A 20,103-nucleotide genomic window follows, 5' to 3' on the forward strand; every position below is an offset into this window, starting at 1 on the left:
GGGAAAAAAAAAAAGAAAAAAGAAAAGAAAATCATGGCCCAAGGAGTAAAATTTAGTGACTACAGTAAATATCATAGTTTCTAGAATTTGATGTTGAGAAGCCACTGCTAGTATTATCCAGATCTAGTTACTTAAAGTGTTTCCTTGTCTGTTCTTACTGTGATACAGACTACCTAAAAGGTAATTTGGATAAATACATGTCTCAGTTTCCAAAAGTTCGGATTCTTCGCCTTAAAGAGAGACATGGTTTAATAAGAGCCAGGCTGGCAGGAGCACAGAATGCAACAGGTAAGAAGCTGCTAATTTTTTTTTAGTTATATTTTTGTTTTAGTTTACTTGTTTTCAAATGGATAGCAAATTTGAAATAATATTGCAGTGAACACCCACATAGCCATCAATCATCATGCCACCAATTTTTAACTTGCCGTACCATGTGCTTCATCACACACATACACAGACATGTGTTTATATATACACACACTTTTGTCCTCAACTTTTGAATTTACAGACATCGTGACCCTACAACTCTGTGTACCTTAGTAGGCACCTCTGCAAAATACAGACATTCTCTTAGATGAGCACACTTTCCTATCTAAATACCATCTGGTTTATGCTCTTTCAGACCTCGTCGTTGCTCCTAAAATGTTTTTTACAGCTGCTTCTCTCTTTTGAAATGTGAGATCTTATTAAGTTCCATGCACTGCATTTGGTTGTTTAGTCTCCTTAGTTCCTTAGTCTAGAGGAGATAACACACTACTTACCGTTAACTTTGTTTTTTTAAAGAGTCCAGGCCATTTGTTTTGTACATGTGACCATTCTGAAATGTTCTCATTGTTTCCTCATGTTACACTCAGGATAAACGTTTTTGGAGTGACTAGAATATTCTACTCTGTAGATGGTAGGAATTATGTATTGTTTAATGGCTTCAAATCAAGAGACGCATGACGTCAGGTTGTCCCACTGTGGGTGATAGCAATTTTGAGCATTTGGTTAAAATGTTGGCAGACAGATTTTTCTTTTGGGGGTAAGAAGTAATTTGTGATGTGATACTTTGATCCATATGAGTGCTGTTTTCCTCACATTTTACTCAGTGGTTTTGCACCCATTGAGGATCATTGCTTGAATCAATTATTATACTGAGGGCTGTCCATCTCTCTGTCCTTCCTTCCTCTTCTTTTTATTCCTCCCTTCCTCTCTCTCCCTCCTTCCTCTTCCTCTCCTATGCCCCTACCAACACAAATTTATGCTTTAAAAAATTCAGTGTGTATATTATTAACTTCCTTCCTTCTTTCTGTTCTTTCTTCCTTCTTCCTTCCTTCTGCTCGCTTTCTTTCTTTCTTTCTTTCTTTCTTTCTTTCTTTCTTTCTTCCTTCCTTTCTTTTAATTGTACTCAGATTGTCCCAAATTCGACCACTTGGAGCCCCTTCAAGCCTATGCCTTTTTGACCTGATCCCATCAGTATTTGAGGACTTAGAATTGTTTACTTCTCTCTTCCCTGACCTATGGGTATGTCTGCGCTTCTGACAAGCTCTCTCTGTCTTCCCAAAGAGCAACATGCCTTCTTTTCTTCACCTCTTTTTAGTGTATGGGTGTTAGTGAGTGAATGGGAGGAGCCAAATCTTTTCTGCCCACAAGTTCTTTCAAAATAACATCAAACATACTGTTTATTTTCACATCCTTCTGTGGAAGGTCCCGTTCCCCATAATAATTGCTGAACTTACATACCAGGTTCCATTCTAAATACATTCTACAGTAATTGATTTAATCCTCATAATAACTCTAGGAGCTAGGTACAATAATTTTCCTCATTTTACAGGTGAAGATATGGAAGCACAGTGAGGTTATGACTTGCCCAAGTTCTCCCAGCTAGCAAGTGCTACAGCAGGATTGGAACCCAGAAAACTTGGCTTCAAATCTGCACTCTTATCTGCTACATTTTCTTGCCTCTAGACATCTAGTTAGCACCCTCCCCTGTAAGCCATGACACTGCAGATCTCCACCAGCTTGAATTTAAGCATGTTCTTTTTTTTTAAGATTTTATTTATTTATTTGAGAAAGAGAAAGAGCATGAGCTGGGGGAGAGGTAGATGGAGAGGGAGTTCCCTACTGAGCGGGGAGCCCAATGTGGGGCTTGATCCCAGGACCCTGGGTTCATAACCTGAACCAAAGTTAGACACTTAACCAACTGAGCCACCCAGGCACCCCATATTTAAGCATGTTCTAATGGTAAATTATCTGCTTACCTAAGTTACACTTCCTTGTAACTAGACCCCAAATTTTGAACTTTTCCTATCCCATTGGTTTGCTAACAGATTTCTTTGACCTGTAATGGAAATTTAAAATTAACTACAAACACATCACACCAAAATTGACATTGCAGTGATAACTAAAATTCTTAATGATAGACCCCATTTGGAACATTAAGTAAAAATCCATGTTTGTTTTCTTTTGGAAAGTAATTACACACAAATGATACAAAAATAGGATAGTGAGGAAATGGTCCAAGTAGGCAAGTGTGGGGCTAAGATCTGGATGAAGAACATTCCCAGGCAAATGGGACAAGAAGTTGCAAGGTCCTGCTGCAGAAATATGTTCTGTGTATTAAAGTTAAAGAAAGAAGTTTAGTACGGCTTATTGTTGCTGACCAGAGAGAGAGTGATTGGAGATTCATGTGGGAGGGCATGGCAAAAGTAGGCTTTTGTAAAGCTTTATGAGTCATTCAAGGAGTGTAGGCATTATTCTTAGTATCATATGAAACAAAGGTAGTACATTAAAGAGGAGGATAAAATTGTTTAACTTAATTTAAAGTTCAATTTGGCCATCTTGTAGAGAACGGGTATTAGGTAGAGGAGAGAGGAAAAAGGGCGACCAATTACGAGGTTATCATTGCGGCGCCTGGGTGGCTCAATCAGTCGAGCGTCTGACTCCTGGTTTCGGCTCAGGTTATGATCTCTCGGATTGTGGTCATGGGATTGACCCCTCCAGCTGGCTCTGCACTCAGTGGGGAGCCTGCTCGAAGATTTTCTCTCCCTCTACACTCCCCCCACTCACTCTCTCGTGCTCTTTCTCTCTCTCTCTCAAATAAATATCTTTTTTAAAAAAAGAGGCTATTATAGTTGTCCAAGCACCAGGGAGGTACTAGGGCAGATGGAGGAAGGGGTCAGAGTAAAAAATATATTGTGGACATGGAGCCCACAGAACTTGTCATCAGATAATGTATGAAGAGAATAATAATAAGAGGAGTAAAAAAAAAAAACCCAAAAAACAAAACAAAACAAAAAAAAACCCCTAGAATTGGCATCTGAGCAAGTTGGTGGGCGGTGGGGCCATAACCAGAGGAACAGATTTGGGATTACAGTTGAGTTCCGATTTTGTCCATGTAAATTTGAGATGAAAATGAGACATCCATGTAGAGAAAGCTGACAAGTGCAGAACCAAAAATGTACTGCTTATAAAAAACTTCTCTCTGCCTGCATGGAGCCCAAAGCATGCTGGTGATGATCTCCAGAATAGTCAAAACTGTTAGACAACACGGGAGGCCTCTTCAGATGGGTGCAATGAACTTGCTCAAAGCAGTTGCCTAATCGGCCTGCTCAAGTACTTGTGGTTATACAGCCAGAAAATAATTTCTTTGGATTTAGAAAATCCAAATGTAAAAATGTAAATTTGTCTCTCAGTCAGTCATTAACACCCTTGAACACATTAGCTCAGTTTTCATTCAGTAACTCTCAAACTATTTTGACCATGACCCATGTTAAAAAATAAACCTTACATCACAACCCAATGCATATATATATTACACATATAACTATGGTAGACATTTCATGAAATAACATGTGCAGCAGATTCTAATATCTTCTTTTCTATATTATCTGTTTTTTAGATTCTGGCCAACCCCACTGCATTGTTGTAGTGACTTGCTCAGAGGTCACAACTTTAGTTTGGAGAGGCCAGCTAGGTGCACTTTAATTGCCTACCACTGTCTAGTGAAGAGTTGCTTCTCAAACTATCATAGAAGAACTTTTTTTTTCCTAATTTCCAAATTTTGTGGACCTACCCTTTGTAAATTATAATAAAGATAAACTACCTAAGAAAGAAATGGGAAAAAAATAAAGCTAGATACACAATTATATATACATACATCTATACTCTATGTATATAGATATACACATAAATTTATTATGTATAACATATACATGTGTATGTGTGTACATATAGCATAGATGAGATACAGATAACATAAATAATGACATATATCGCATATAAGTACACATATATAAAATAGAGAATAAATTAACAAATTCCAGCAAACTGCTAGGGCTTTAAAGCATTCGTTCTCAATTTCTGTTCCAATCACTGATGGCAGGGTCTATGACCACACTTTGAGCAGCATTAGAGGAAGGTCAATGCCTGAATTTGGAAAGAAGCTGAAAAGTGTGTTTTGATGGAATTAGTAACAGCCTTGCCCAGGGGCACATCCAAAGGCCCTGAAGTGCATCTGACTCCTGTGGGAAATTCAAGGGGACTCAGAAGCCCATACCAGCTTTAGCTGAGGAAATAATTCAGGGACTGTTCAGGGACTGGCCCTAAGCGGGGCTGACCAAGCTGTTAGTTCTCCCAGACTCCCCCTGGGCATTCCCCAGCCATCACAAGTAAAGCACAGGCAGGAGATATTCTAGGCCCGAAAAGTCTCAGTAATCAGAGATCAGCAAAGATACCAGGGCAGAAATTTTCTCTAGACTGCCTCAGCCAAACAGAGAGATGGAAGACAAGAATCTGAATTCAGTATCTGACAGGCCTTGACAGCTGTTGTTTCCTAAAGATTTACGCTTTAGGATTCAGAAAAAAAGGAGGGGAAACCACAGGCAAGGATGAGATCAAAGATCCAAGGACCTGAAACAGGTCAAGTAGCCCATTGTGGTCCCAAGGTATTATTAGACTTTCTGAAAGTACATAATACAATATAATAAGGGCAAAACAGTGACTCTGACCACTAACAGCATTCACTACTTATTCAGTTTCTAGGGCATAATAGGTTCTTCATCTGGATATGATTTAGGCAAAAAGATTGAGTCCAATCAGTTATTTCCTGAGAATGAGGACATAGAGAATTCAAGTAGGATTTAAAAATCTGAAGGACAGGCCATGGTCAATGGATCTCTAAGGAAAGTGTCCTATAGGAAACCAACAGAAGTAAAAAGAGAGGCAGTAATTGAGGTACAAAGTGAACAAGCCAGCCACTCGTATCTCATGCGAGTATTGAACGAAAGAGCGAGTTATTGCCCTGCCAAGAAGTGTCTGCAGACAGGCAGGTTCAATAGTACACTCTGGAGAGTCAGAGTAGAGATCAGATTCTCATTTCCTTTATAACAAGGGCATTTGGCAAAATACGTGACACTGCTGTGAGCATTCCAAAGAATCAGTTGGCTAACTTTAAGTATGTGGACTAAAACGACATCTAACTCCTGGACAACCCTGAGGTCTCCTGAAAAGTGATAGTCCTGTAAATTTCTACAATTTGTTTCTGCTGCTGTAAAACAGGTGGTTTCCTTAGCATCACTTGTAAATTATTACGTAAAATCAAACGCCCAGCCAGGTCCACATCCCTCAAGGAACTCTAGACACAACACTCCAACACTAATTGGTGCTGGCAACAATATCCCAAGCTGGTTGGCTGAATAGAAATGGGGATCTGTACTCCACAAGGAGCCAAAGCTTTTTGGCACGGAGCATCTCTGAGTTGGTCAAAAAGTAAATAAATAAATAAGTTACAATCAAACCCATCTGCAAACCATCCAGCATTGCTGGGACCTACTCTTAGGAAACAGAAAAGCCTGCCAGGTGGCCATCAAGATAGGATGATTTTGAGCTCTAGCTTAAACTCTCGTTGAAAAAATAGTAATAACACTAGCTATTTATAAGGGAGTTAGGTGTTAGGTAGATCTTAGAACTATCCCCATAAGGTAAATCTCAGAGAGGTTAAGTAATTTATCCCATGTGGCTAAAGAAAGCAGAGCTATGTGGCTTCGATCCTGTGTTCATTTCATTATAAGTCTGGGGGTTAGGAAGAGAATGTGAAATGTCCAGAGACCATACCCACTACAAGTAGAAGTCCTAACCAGAGTCAGCTACATAGACAGCTCCCTGGTCTAGTTCCGGAGATCTTATTTTAAATTAAAGTGTCTGAAAGTGGAGCAATGACATTCATGCATGGGAGGATTCGCTTCTCACCCAAAATAAAACAGTATAAAATTCCAGTCTATGTTTTGGACAGAAGCTGCTTCCTTTGGGTCCTGGCAACAAGTGAATGAAAATCTGTGTGGGGATCTGGGCCAGGTGGGAAGTGAATGTAAGTTTGGGTACCCATCATGCTGCTACCAGGGATTGAGAAAGTCAATCCAGGCCCCTTTGACCCTCTAAGCTTACTCTGGGGATAGCGACAGGCAGTCTGGTAGAGACTGCTCTTTGGTTTGAATGGACCAGCAGTAGAAGGAGTGAGAAAAAGGAGGTTGTTTTCTGCACACGCTATCACTAGCCAAGTAGGACCTTAGCAGGCAATGCTTACATACCCAACACACTTAGATAATCCCTGTGAACCTTCTTCCCACACAGGGAGCGGACTGTGCAAAAGGACACCCATAGTTGATAATAGCCTTTCATTATCAAACAAGCCATAATCTCTGGAAATAGGACTCCACCAGCATGATCAGGAGTTGTAACCACTGTTTCCAAGAGTTGGGGATAAGGGGGGGTGGGGCTTTAGCCTAGCACAGCCTGGTGCTGCCTAGAGACTTCTCAAGAACGTCCCTCACCTAGACCTTGGCTAAGGTCAGTTTCTTACCCTTATGCAAAAATTCCTTTGTTCATGGTTAATAAGATACTGAACCATTAATTAAGAGGTAGTTTATAGTTTTTCATGGATAATGAGCTATCATCCAGGTTTCTAATTTCACCTGGTTCTTTGCCTGCTGCTGTCTTCTAATTTTACTTTAAGCTTTCCCATTTTCTTAGCCCTGCCTCTTTCTGGCCATTTTTTCTTTCTTTTTTGGGGAACCCAGGCAATGGAATAAGCTATTTTCTAGTATCAGGCTGCCACTTAGCTGTGCAAACTTGAAAAAATTGCTTAAGTCCTTTGTTTCTCTTAAATGGGAATAAAACTTAGAGCTACATCTCATTTCTTAAGTGGAAATAAAAATTAGATTTATACCTCTGGTTTGTTGTGTGGATTAAACAAGACAACCATGTAGAATGCTTAGGACAGCGGCTGGCATAGAGTAAGCACTTACTAGAAGGTAACTGATGTTATTACATGGTTGTCGAGAGCTGAGGGGAGCAGCCAGGTGTCAGAGTGGTTGATTCAAACAATAAACCAAAAGGAAAATAACACTCAAGTCTTTAATCATTTCCTCCACTACTATAAGTAAGAAGTATAAGTAAGAATTGAAACAGAAGAAAGTGCTGGCTCCTTGAATGTTCCATTTTTCCCTGTGGATTGTGCAGACGTGAGGGTCATCTCACTGCCTAAGGAGCCCAGAACTAAAGGCTCCTCCTGATTTACAGCCTGGAGCCTAGGGTAAGAAAAAGGAGAGGGCTCAGAGTGGGAAAGAATCGAATGCCAAGTCAGATGGAGGAAAATGTCTTGGAGACCTCCCCACCTCACTTACAGTGAGACAGAGATCTTGGCCTGAAGGAGGCCTCCAATGGAGGGATCTGAGCTAGGAATGAAGCTATGCTGAGAGCATGTCCACTGAAGAAGAGGGAGGGCTTGAGCTCTTGACTGCAAGTCCCTTCAGAGGCTGTGGTGCGCTGGCTGCAGACCACGTCTGGTATGAGAGGGCAGCCTCCAGCCATGAGGACCTGCCGGGGAAAGCCTTTGCAATTTGCCTGTGGTTGGGCCTGAAAGGACACATATAGGATTTTGGCCATAGCCCAGATTCCTCAGGTTATTATTAATCTTCATGCACGCACACACACACACACACACACACACACACACCCACCCCACTTGTATAAAATCATTTGGAACCATGTAGATGCTACAGAGAATTTTATTGGGAAGAGAATGTTACTTCACACAACTAATGGGAAAAAAATGAGTTTTAATGATTACTTTTTGGCCTCCAAGTATTTTTGTCTTGTTTTTTTTTTCTCCTGCAAGTTTTTGATTTTTTATTGTGGTAAATTATGTGTAACATAAAATTTACCATCTTGGGGCGCCTGGGTGGCTCAGTCGTTAAGCGTATGCCTTCGGCTCAGGGCGTGATCCCAGCGTTCTGGGATCTAGTCCCACATCAGGCTCCTCTGCTGGGAGCCTGCTTCTTCCTCTCCCACTCCCCCTGCTTGTGTTCCCTCTCTTGCTGGCTGTCTCTATCTCTGCCAAATAAATAAATAAATCTTTTTTTAAAATAAATAAATAAATAAAATTTACCATCTTAATTATTTCTTCAGTGCACAGTCCAGTACTCTGAAGTACATTCACACAGTTGTGCGACCAACCTCCAGAACGCTTTTCATCTCACAAAACTTAAACTCTATACCCATTAAACTATTCCCTCTTCTCCCTCCCCATCCCTGTAACCCTNTTTTTTTTTTTTTAAAGATTTTATTTATTTATTTGACAGAGATAGAGACAGCCAGCGAGAGAGGGAACACAAGCAGGGGGAGAGGGAAAGGAAGAAGCAGGCTCATAGCAGAGGAGCCTGACGTGGGGCTCGATCCCATAAGGCTGGGATCACGCCCTGAGCCGAAGGCAGACGCTTAACCGCTGTACCACCCAGGCGCCCCCCCTGTAACCCTTTTAACACTACCTTCTAACCTTGCTGTTTCTTTGTCTTTTATTTGTTTTCACCCCTGCTATGCAGAGTGATTTCTCATCTTCATCATTCCTACAGCCCACCTTGGAATATCAAACTCTGCCTGGTCCACACACACCCATGCCAGGTTAATGGAACCCACCCTCCTTAGACGAGACAAAGCAGCCACCTTTACTACTAAGGATTCCTTTCAAAGTCTTGCCTATCCATTCTAAGTGGCTTACCAATTTTTCACAAACAGATATGATGGTTGCCCCATAGCACTTCTAGAAACAAAATTGATTTTATTTCATTATAGAATGAAATTATAGGGACCAGGAATTCAGTGAGAAGACTAGACCCTTATAATCACCTTTCTGAAGCAATCCCCAAGACCTCTGAACATGAAGTACACACTCAGTATATCACGTTTTCAAATGGTTTCTTTTTTTCTGGTTCTCTAGGTGACGTGTTGACATTCTTAGATTCTCACGTGGAATGTAACGTTGGTTGGTTGGAACCTCTTCTGGAAAGAGTTTATTTAAGTAGAAAGAAAGTAGCCTGTCCAGTAATTGAAGTCATCAATGATAAGGACATGAGGTAATACTGTCATATTCCATGAGATACTTCTTTTTTTTTTTTTTTAAGATTTTATTTATTTATTTGACAGAGATAGAGACAGCCAGCAAGAGAGGGAACACAAGCAGGGGGAGTAGGAGAGGAAGAAGCAGGCTCCTAGCGGAGGAGCCTGATGTGGGGCTCAATCCCATAACGCCGGGATCACGCCCTGAGCCAAAGGCAGATGCTTAACCGCTGTGCCACCCACGCACCCCCCACGAGATACTTCTAAGTGAGTCTTCAACAACAGCAAAAAGTACTGGTCATATTCCTAAAGTGCACATTTTTGCAAATCTAAGAAATACACAGTTCATCCATTTAAATAAATAGAAACACATAATAGATATCTTAGGATCAGAAGTCAATCCAGTAGTTTATCTGATCATCAAAATGCTTAACTTTTAATAACATTAAATCCTAATACTCATTGTCCAGTTCTTTCCTCTTTCTATTCAGCTGTACCTGAACCCAGAAAATATTTATCTTCCTTAAGATTAGTTCATCTTTTTGTGGAAAATATACATATGCTCCTAAATTGTTTTTTTTCCCTCAAAAATAGAACATTATTAAAAGTAAAGTATAAGTTAAAAACTAGCAATCCAGCCCGTAAGTCACTAATGTAAGTTGTACTCATAAATTTGCTTGAAATGTTATTAAAAAGTTTGTGGTAATCTAAAATCATTTGTGTAAGCACTTGTTTCATTCATTTGAACAAGACATGGTGTCAGATTGATTAAGTATATGTGTATGATCTCAGGTAGCTCTTTTGTTTTTTTCCTGGATTAGTTACATGACAGTGGACAACTTTCAAAGAGGCATCTTTGTGTGGCCTATGAACTTTGGTTGGAGGACAATTCCTCCAGATGTTGTTGCAAAAAACAGAATTAAAGAAACAGATATAATAAGGTAAGTGTGTGAAATTTAAAAATAGAAAGCAATTATGTATCTTTTTACAAATGCATAGGAAGCAACTCCACAAAACAAGTTATTTCCTGTCATTCTCTAGACCATCAAGAATTATAGCTTTAGCCAACAGATGATCAAAAGCAAACAGTTTTCCTAAGAGATTACTTTCCCACTACCAAAACTCATTATTTTCAATGGTCAACTGGACCTTATTCAGCCCCGAACCCAGAGAAATTCACTAATACTACTCCTGTTCTCTTGGATTTACAACCTAAGAAATATAAACTAATTGAATATGCTGCATAAATGCTAATATAAACATGCATAGTATTAAAGCCAACATGAGTAAAAATTGGAAGAGTAAATAACAGTAGTAAAAATATTATTGTAATAATAGCTACTGTTAGGATTTTCTTTTCAATTCTAATCCTACCCTTTCTATGGGAGGGGTGCCAAATTCTGTAAATGAATTGAGAAATAGATACAGAAGGCAGATATGAATTAAAAGTGGGGCTTTATTGCTGGAGAAGCTGGATTGAAGAACACAGCTTAGACCTGAAGCCAAAGTGGGGACTTCTGAACACTTCCTCCAGAGTCTAGACCTGCAGGACAAGCATGCAGCCAGCCTCAGGCAGAGCAGCAGGAGTCCCAAAGCCTTCCCAGTTGGAGAGAGAACTTGAGCAGACAAGTGCCAAGAGAAAGCCCCAGCCCACACTGTGGATTGTAGCATTATTTCTCAGAACTTAACCCTCAATAAAGCATGCCTCATTCCTTGCTAGGTGTGATGCCTTCAGAATTGGTATTCCTAGTGAGTCAAGTAGGAGTACTATCATTTATTAAGCACTGTGTATCTAACCCTCTCTATAACCCTAGGAGTGAGGTGGTAGTATTGCCATGGTAGAGATGAGGAAATGGACCCTAAAAGAAGTAATTTTCCAGGGATATACAGCCAGGAAAAGAACAAATTGGGATTCACATCCATATCTGCCTGAATTTAACACACTTACTCTGATCCCACATCTAAAGAAGTTCTTTGCCTTTTTCAGACCCCCATTTTGAGGGTCAATGTAGTGATTGAGTTCAGATTATATTCCACATAACATTAGAAAGAGAATGCATTCTGGATGGACTAGAAAGGACATTGAGCATTCAGACTGCATATGTACATAAATGATGGGGGACGGAAGTAGGTGTGGGGCAGGAATTATCTTACCCTTGACATTGCTTTGTACCCTAGACACAAGACAGGCTCCCCACACAAACCTTTCAACTGGCTCAGTGTAACCACCATGGGAAGTGATTACTGCCTTGTCGAGCTGCTGATTCAAGTGTAGTTTCTATCCCCCATAATCTATAACAGTCATGAAGACTCTGGAGTCGGACTCTTTGAATTTAAATCTCAACTCTACTACCTTTTAAAGGTGTGAGCTTTAAAAAGTTACTTAACCTCTCTGAATCTCTGCTTCCTCATTTTTTGCATTAAAGACTAATAGAAGGAGCTACCTCTATCATCTAAAAATTAAATCTGATCATATCACATACTTTAAAAAGTGTTTGCCACATAATAAGCTATCAATAAAGTCTGTCTACAGTTGAGACAGTAGAATGGAGTGAGCGATCATAGTGTCAAACCAGGCCACCTAAATTGAACCCCAGGTGTACATCATAGTAATCTGTGATCTTGGGAAAGTTTCAAACCATTTCTGGGCTGTAGTTTCTTAATGGTACATACTTGCAGGATTTCCATAAAGTCTGAGATAATACATATATAATACTTACAACAGTGCCTGGAACTCCCTTAGCACTATTAAATAGGCATTGTTAAAAATAACCTAGCTCGAGAGTTTGTGGCAAAGAATAAAGGGCAAATAAGAATCCTACTTCTAGGCCCCATCTTTGCTGACCCTAGCCAAGCTCTGCCACCAGGAAGCAGGGAACTGATGACCTCAGAGCTATTTGTGACTCCTTTCCAAGACCTCCCCACACTTGGTCGCTATTTTGAAATATCTCTTAACTCCATCACAACTGCACAGAGGACCCACTCTAAAAGTTGAATTCCCATGACATGCAAGTTTAAAAAAACATTTCTTTTTGTAGGTGCCCCGTCATGGCAGGTGGATTGTTTTCTATTGATAAAAATTACTTTTTTGAACTTGGAACATACGACCCTGGGCTTGATGTGTGGGGTGGAGAAAATATGGAGCTCTCATTCAAGGTATTATCAAGTGGTCCTCCAATTCTCTCTATAATTCAGACTTTTTCATTTGGTTTCATTTTACTAATATAATCAGATATGGGACTCTGGGAGGAAATTGCACAGAAATTTGGGGGCCTCTAGATTAATGTTTTTATATCCCAGGTTAAATTTGGAAGAATCAATAGCTCTCATGAAATTTATTAGTATTCCCTAATATTTTATAACACTGTTTCTGTATTTGACTATGGGGGAAATAATTGTCTGCCATTCTGTATAAATGCTGCGGGATTCACACTACATACAAAATATCTCCAGTAAATCATTCAGTAATGGGTCATGTTAGACAGCACAAGTGACAGAAGTACAAAAAGTGCCTTTAGAGCAGGCCATCAGCAGGCAATGGTGCAGCAACTCTGGACATCCAGACAGCTCTGGGTATTTATAGTCATTGATCAACAGCTAAGAAAGCCTTGGCAGCAGCCAGAGTGAAGGGAAGCCAAAAGGCAACTGCTTTTCTGAGGAGTGAATGGTATATAGTAAAAGGGGTATTACTTGGAGCTCATTTTCAGGTTGTGTTCCATAAGTCATGTGGCTCATCCCAAGATGAGAATGGAAATTTGAAAAAATGGAAATATAAACTCCTTTCCCTGATCCAACCAAAACAGGAATTCATAGTCTATGTTTTATACTTTAGGATTTGGTGAGAATTTCTTTATAAAATAAAAAGATTAACTCTGCAGGGTAGGGAAGAAAAATATATATATTTTACAAATCCTAAAATGGTCCACAGCAATGTACAAAACCAAATAAACCTGTTGAGTTTAATTTGAAACTATTAGAAAAAACTACTTCCAACTGAGGGGAGGAGGGAGTGGTGATCAAGTGGTCCCTTGTCATTGTTAACTGCCCATGATTTGTGGACATCATTTGAAAATTGATGTTTATCAAACTGTTCCAGGTGTGGATGTGTGGTGGTGAAATTGAGATCATTCCCTGTTCCCGAGTGGGCCACATATTCAGAAATGACAACCCGTACTCCTTCCCCAAAGACCGGATGAAGACAGTAGAGCGGAACTTGGTGCGGGTTGCTGAGGTCTGGCTTGATGAGTACAAGGAGCTCTTCTATGGCCATGGGGACCACCTCATAGACCAAGGGTTAGATGTCGGAAACCTCACAGAACAAAGGGAACTTCGAAAGAAACTAAAATGCAAAAGTTTCAAATGGTACTTGGAGAATGTTTTTCCTGATTTGAAGGCTCCCATTGTGAGGGCTAACGGTGTGGTAAGTTCAAGCAGTAATTACATTCTGACTCCATAAAAATAAAATTTAAAAACTCTTGAAAATGTGTGGAAAAGAATAAAGGATTACATTTTAAGTAAATACCAAGTATGAGCACAGATGAGACAGAGCATGGTTAAGGGTTAAATATAGGTGAACTTATGGGAGGCTTTTAGGCAGCCATTTTCATTGATTATTTCAGCAAATACCTACTGGGTGTCAATAAACCAGACAGCATTTCAGAACTGCGTTATAGGATGATGTATAAAGAACACTTGATTCCTATTTGTGGAGCTTAAAGTTGAGTAGGAAAAACCATGTACAAGTATGTAACGTTTAAATAAAAAATAGAATGGCTTTCATTTAGGGAACTGGTCACAACCGAGGAATCCTTCTAAGCTAGACTATTCAACTCTGAGGAGATGTTGAAGCCCAGGCCTGAAAGACAAGTGTCATCCAAGCTCTAAAGGAGAGAGTCTTAGGCAGAGGATGCCCTTTGTGCAAAAACTCTAAGATAGATGACTGTCCAGGCACTCAAGAAATGCCACGAAGATGAATGTTGTCAGAAGGAGAGAAGAATGGCATCAGATGAAGGGGAGGAGGGAGGAAGAGTCAGGTCACATAGGTCCTCACAGGCAGAGTAATAATCATTCCTTCCTTCCTTCCTTCCTTCCTTCCTTCCTTCCTTCCTTCCTTCCTTCCTCCCTCCCTCCTTTCCCTTNATGCCACGAAGATGAATGTTGTCAGAAGGAGAGAAGAATGGCATCAGATGAAGGGGAGGAGGGAGGAAGAGTCAGGTCACATAGGTCCTCACAGGCAGAGTAATAATCATTCCTTCCTTCCTTCCTTCCTTCCTTCCTTCCTTCCTTCCTTCCTTCCTTCCTTCCTTCCTTCCTCCCTCCCTCCTTTCCCTTCCTCCCTTCCTTCCTTCCTTCCTCTTTCTTTTCTCCTTCCTTCCCTTCCTTCTTCCCTTCCTTCCTCCCTTCCTTCCTTCCTGTCTCCTTTTCTTTCTTTCTTTCTTTCTTTTTTCTTTCTTTCTTTCTTTCTTTCTTTCTTTCTTTCTTTCTTTCTTTCTTTCTTTCTTTCTCTCCCCCCTACTGAATGTAATAGGGGGTTATTGACTAAGGTTAAGCAATAGGATGACATAATTTAATTAGATTTTTATAGATTTCAAACATGGGTTGAAAATAAAAGAAATAGTCAAATGATGACAGACAAAATTCCAGGGCACAATGTAATGTACCAAAAGGGAAGAAACCAAACTGAACAGGTTGGACAGAGTACAAAGCTAAGAACTAAAGCAAGAAAGCAGAAAACCTGGACGAAAGCCATTTCAAACCCATTCTGGGAGTGGGGCTTAATTTGAAGAGGATGGCAAGCCATGAGGATATTTACCATAGAATAGGTTTAGAAGTGATTAGTCAGGCCTTGACCTAGAGCTCTTCTCCAGTCATGCAGAATTTTAATCTGTTTTATTGTTTTCTCATTGAATTTTGATTTATAAATATTCCTGGCATTATTTCGTTTTCTTTAAGAATTTTCTTTTTCTTCATGAAAGAAGTTCTCAGACTTGACCATCAGTAAACCTGCTGTTTTAGGCCATGTTTGTTCAGTTCCCCCTAGAAAGTGAATTGTACAAACAAATCAGTCTCCGCCTAGGCAATTTCCTGATGGTGACAAGGACTTAGAAGTGCCGTTCTCCCTGACAGTATAGGGGAGATTCCGGAAGAGTATGAAAGAGAGGAGACATAAAAGTTCAACTGACAAACTAGCATATGTGACCTGTTTGTAACATAATGTAGTATAAAGTTGTTATTTTTATAGGTCAAAATAAAATAGCAGCTATTTCTGGTAATTCAACCTGGTTTTTTTTTTCTAGGTAACTCGTTAGGAATACCCTGAATTTATACACTGTTCAAATAATGTGTCTGTAAAATAAACTTACTTTTTCTTTTTTTAAATTCTAACTCCTGAGTAAGAAAAAAATTTTCACCATAGTAATTTTTTTTCCTGTCCTAACACAGAATCTCAGCAAGAGCATTACTAAACTTTAACCACCAGAGGGAACTAAAAAACTACCTTTTGCCTCCTCTGCGAGGTTAACTTGTGTAAGAGTTCCCATGAAATTTCTGAAGCGCTCTCCTCTAACAGCCTTCTGCTGATGCCAGAGCTATAATATATTAAAATGAAGAAAATATTTTTAAATGATTTTTTAAAATTCTATTTGTTGCTTTCCTTAGACAAATTATAATCAAGATATCATTTGCTCCCTTCTGAAATAACCAGTAGGGTGGATTATTACCATTTCAAAAAGAAAAAAAAAAAAGATATTTTTTTCCAGACATTTCAGACGAAGATTAACTAGACCATTATTTTAGAAAGACAGATTTGAAAAATCCCAAGAAAATAAATTCTACAAGTTTTTATTTGCTCCACATTTTCCCTTCTTTCAACCTATTTAGGAATTTAAATCTAGTGCAAGATTTTTTGTTTTCTTTTCTTTTTTTATAAGAACATATCATATCTTATTGAACCAAAAATGTTTGATGAGTGAAAGAACATTGCCAATTATGTGTCTTTATATTGGATTAGATGCTTAGAAAATAGCCCATAGCCCGACGTCCGGCAATTCTGTGATACACTGTGGGGAACTCCTCCTAAATTGGAAAGTGAAATAATTCAAAATGGATAATTTGAAATTTATATACTATCCGTTTTTTTTTAAAGATTGAAATGGTTTACAATAAAAGCATAAATACAATTCCTTGAAAATAAAATGAAGAATCCATTTTTAAAACCATTCATAATGAGATAAAGAATAACAACACCTTAGGACTTCATAAATCATTTCCATGTGAAGAAAAGCAGTTTTTCCCGAAATTTCTGATAGGGACGAAGAGAAACAAATCTTCAGAGAAAGCCGGTTGGGGGGCAGTGACGGAAAGCAAGGGAAAGAAAAATTTTTTCCTTCCATCTAATGCTTTTTCTATGCTTGGCAGAAGGGACTGTACAAAATAAATACAAAGAAATCAGTTAAACCAGGGGTTCCCATACACTGCTCTGGGCACTGTTAGTTGTGCTGCCAGAAATAGGATCCTAGGGCCAAATGTATTTGGCAGACTCTCAAGCTGCGTTCCCCCTTAGAGCAGAGAGCTAAACACTAACGTACTGGAGGTTCTGAGAGGTTCTGGAGCAGTACCACCTGTTCAGCCGTATGGAAGCCAGAGTTTTCCAAACCCGTGGGAAGGCAGAATCCACAAATACAGAAGTTTATATTTACGCCTGTTAAAATCCAGAGAATAATTGGAGCACATTTCCTTTCTTTAATCTCCAGGCCTATCCTCCTTTCATGTATTTCTATTAAATCTCCGCTGTGCGCCCTGCTCTGTGATTCCTCTGTGCGTCCTGACTGCTCCATTTACTAACGGTGGATTGTCTCTTCCCATATTTGTCACTTTACATTGTAAATAGAGCTTTCTTTGAAGATTTCTGATGGAAATTCTGTCCTTCCAGAGTTGTTTTACATGCCAGCCACCCCAGAGGTAACCAATCTGGTACTATTTTTTTTTTTAAGATTTTATTTATTTATTTGAGAGAGAGCCTGAGCCTGGGGGGGGGGTGGACAGAGAGAGAGAGGGAGAAGCAGACTCCCCACTGAGCAGGAACCCTTTGCTGTGAAGCTTGGAATTGAGCTGATGCAGGGCTGGATCCCAGGACCCTGGGATCATGACCTGAGCCAAAGGCAGACCCTTAACCAACGGAACCACCCAGATGCCCCCAGTCTGGTACTCTTTTTATGTCTGTCAAAGTTCCTATCCAATGGAAGTAGTGTAAACGTACATCTCAAACCCAAATGAAGGTCTATGTAAGGTTCAGATTCCCAAGGGAGAGTCTAGCTTCCTTGTCTCCCTGTGCTACCGGGTAAATTGTTTTTCCCAGGACACCATTCTACAGAGGGTCTAATTCTTTGGTCGTCCATCTTTATATGGAAGACTGCAGATCCAGGTTTCTGGCTTACGCATGTTTTTCTACTGTCCTTACAATGTTGGTCCCTTTCCTACCAGTATTTGCAATTTTCCCATTTGCTAAAGGTTTTTGTTTTCTTTTCTTTTCTTTTGTTTTCTTTTGTTTTCTGCATTTTATGGTCTCCTAAGATGCCCCTGGCTTTCTTGCAAGCTGAGCTATGCATGTAAAAGTGAGGACCATCCCACTGAGCACCCTGTTATGAAGGCTTACAGCTCGAGCTACACAGCTTCATAATGCAACACTTTAGAGTCAGGGCTCTGTGTTAGGCGCCATGGAACAGGAGGGGGCACAAACAGTGTTCCTGCCAATGAAGACCTCACCACCTCCCAGCTCAGAAGGCCTCCCTGAGTGTAGACTTGACTCTACATAGCTCTTCTAGAAATCTAAGAAGTCTAAATTGCACTATTAACTCACTATCTCGTTAGCCTTGCCCAAAATGTCAAACCGGGCAAGGGAATCAACATTTTTCTGCATTAAATGGTGACTTATAGAAAGCTGCCTCCGTATTTGACCCTGCAGATCCATTAAAAACCTGGGGGCCTGCCAGATAGTGCCTTAAAGGTTGGCTCTGTGTTAGCTTTCGTGACTTTCCTGTAATGAAATGTAGCTTGCCTGAGTCATTAGGAAGATTCTGACAGGGAATCAGCTGGAATCTGCTGTTCTTTGAAGGACTCAATTTATCTATGATTCAGTATGCCTAAGCAGGGAAATAGCTTGAAGGGGTCAGCCAGGGAACAGAGCCCATAACTGTTGGTTTGATTAAATTGCAAGTCTGTGCATTAACTTTTAATGTATGCATCAAAAAAAACTTGAGACAAGAAAATAACTACTTTTCATGCTACCTTTTGCTCATTCCCTATTCAGCATTCCAGGCAAGGGTTAATTAAAAGCTTCTGTTTGTTGGCTCTGTGACTGAATCATAGGCCTAAATTGACAGATTGAAGCTGTACTTTAGCAAGATTACATTATGTCTCTGTGAGAGATAGCAACCAATAAAATCGCATAGTGCTAAGTAATGCTAAGCTATCAACTATCTTTTAACCTTATTATAGTTTTATAGTCTGTGTTTTCTGAATGTCTTGTTCTACTTTAAAATATTTTTTTTCTTAATGCATATTTTATATTTTGTTCCCTAGCTTATTAATGTGGCCTTGGGCAAATGCATTTCCATTGAAAACACCACAGCCACTTTGGAAGACTGTGATGGGAGCAGCAAGGTATGCTGGGCTGGGTTTCCTCTCTCATCATAGGCACCGTTGATAGATGGTGCAGGTGTACCTGATAGGAGCAGAGTATGGTACACTTACTGCTCACTTGAGAAATTTATTTTTCCTGTACAAACAATAATCAATTTATAAATTTCTACATTATCGTGATAAGACAACCCACCACTAAATGTAAAGAGAGTGACCAAGGGAGTCAACCCACTAGGGACCCAGTTCTGGATCCATCACTTCCAAAAATGGGTTAACTTTGCAAATCCTTTATCCTTTAGGTAAATAGCAGTTATAACAGCACCTACCCCTAAATCAGGTTTGAGGATCAAATTATGTCATACAGATGAAGCCTGTAGAACAATATTTAACACTCAGTGCCCCGCAAATGTTCACTGTTACAATAAGACAAAAAAGGGGAAAAATAAAAAATCACATCTAAAGATAAACTAATAAAGGAAATAAAGGCAGAGCATATTTTTGAAGAGTCTAAGCGTGCAATTTTATTCTGATTCAGTTCCCTCTTCCCCATTCTCCTACATATTGAGGGAGTGATGCAAATTACATAATCCATGATCCCTGGTGGAAAACCCTTTAGCAAATCTCTGCCAACTCAGAACACAATGGTTAGGGGAGGAAGGAGGGCCAGGGAGAACAGAGACTGCAGAGCGGGGAGGTGAGCTCTGAGTGATGGTACCTCCCTCTTCAGCGTATGTTCCCCACCCATTCTCATTCTGTGCAGATATTATTGGTTTGGATGCCAAATAAAACTCATAGAAACATCAACCCATGAGTAGTACTCAGTCTCCTAAAATTGTAGATCACTCTTTGGTAAAGAAATTATTTTGTGATGAGAATCCAGGCTTCCCCAGATTTACCTGTTTGCTTTGACTTAGAGATATTGCTTCTATTTTTGAGCACATCTCCTCTCTACCTCTTAATTCAAAGCTGAAAAGACATTTTTGTCCTCTCTGTTGCTATAATTCAGCTATGGATTGTAAACTTGACACTGAGGGAGCTCTTTCTTAATTAGGAAAGAAAGGCACAGTGAAGAGAAAAGTGTCAAAAATC

The 20,103-nt window shown here is 39.8% G+C and overlaps 1 protein-coding gene across 1 annotated transcript in view; it reads left to right on the forward strand.

Moving 5' to 3' along the window:
* GALNT5 (polypeptide N-acetylgalactosaminyltransferase 5) overlaps window positions 1-20,103 on the forward strand; it is a 56,138-nt gene that overhangs the window by 24,835 nt on the left and 11,200 nt on the right. Inside the window, exons 4-8 of the mRNA XM_002923805.3 lie at window positions 9,257-9,392; window positions 10,197-10,316; window positions 12,414-12,531; window positions 13,472-13,795; window positions 18,955-19,035. Of these exons, the coding sequence (XP_002923851.1) occupies window positions 9,257-9,392; window positions 10,197-10,316; window positions 12,414-12,531; window positions 13,472-13,795; window positions 18,955-19,035 (779 nt within the window). The remainder of the gene's footprint in view (window positions 1-9,256; window positions 9,393-10,196; window positions 10,317-12,413; window positions 12,532-13,471; window positions 13,796-18,954; window positions 19,036-20,103) is intronic.

Source organism: Ailuropoda melanoleuca, chromosome 2, assembly GCF_002007445.2.
Source record: "Ailuropoda melanoleuca isolate Jingjing chromosome 2, ASM200744v2, whole genome shotgun sequence".
Taxonomy (NCBI): domain Eukaryota; kingdom Metazoa; phylum Chordata; class Mammalia; order Carnivora; family Ursidae; genus Ailuropoda; species Ailuropoda melanoleuca.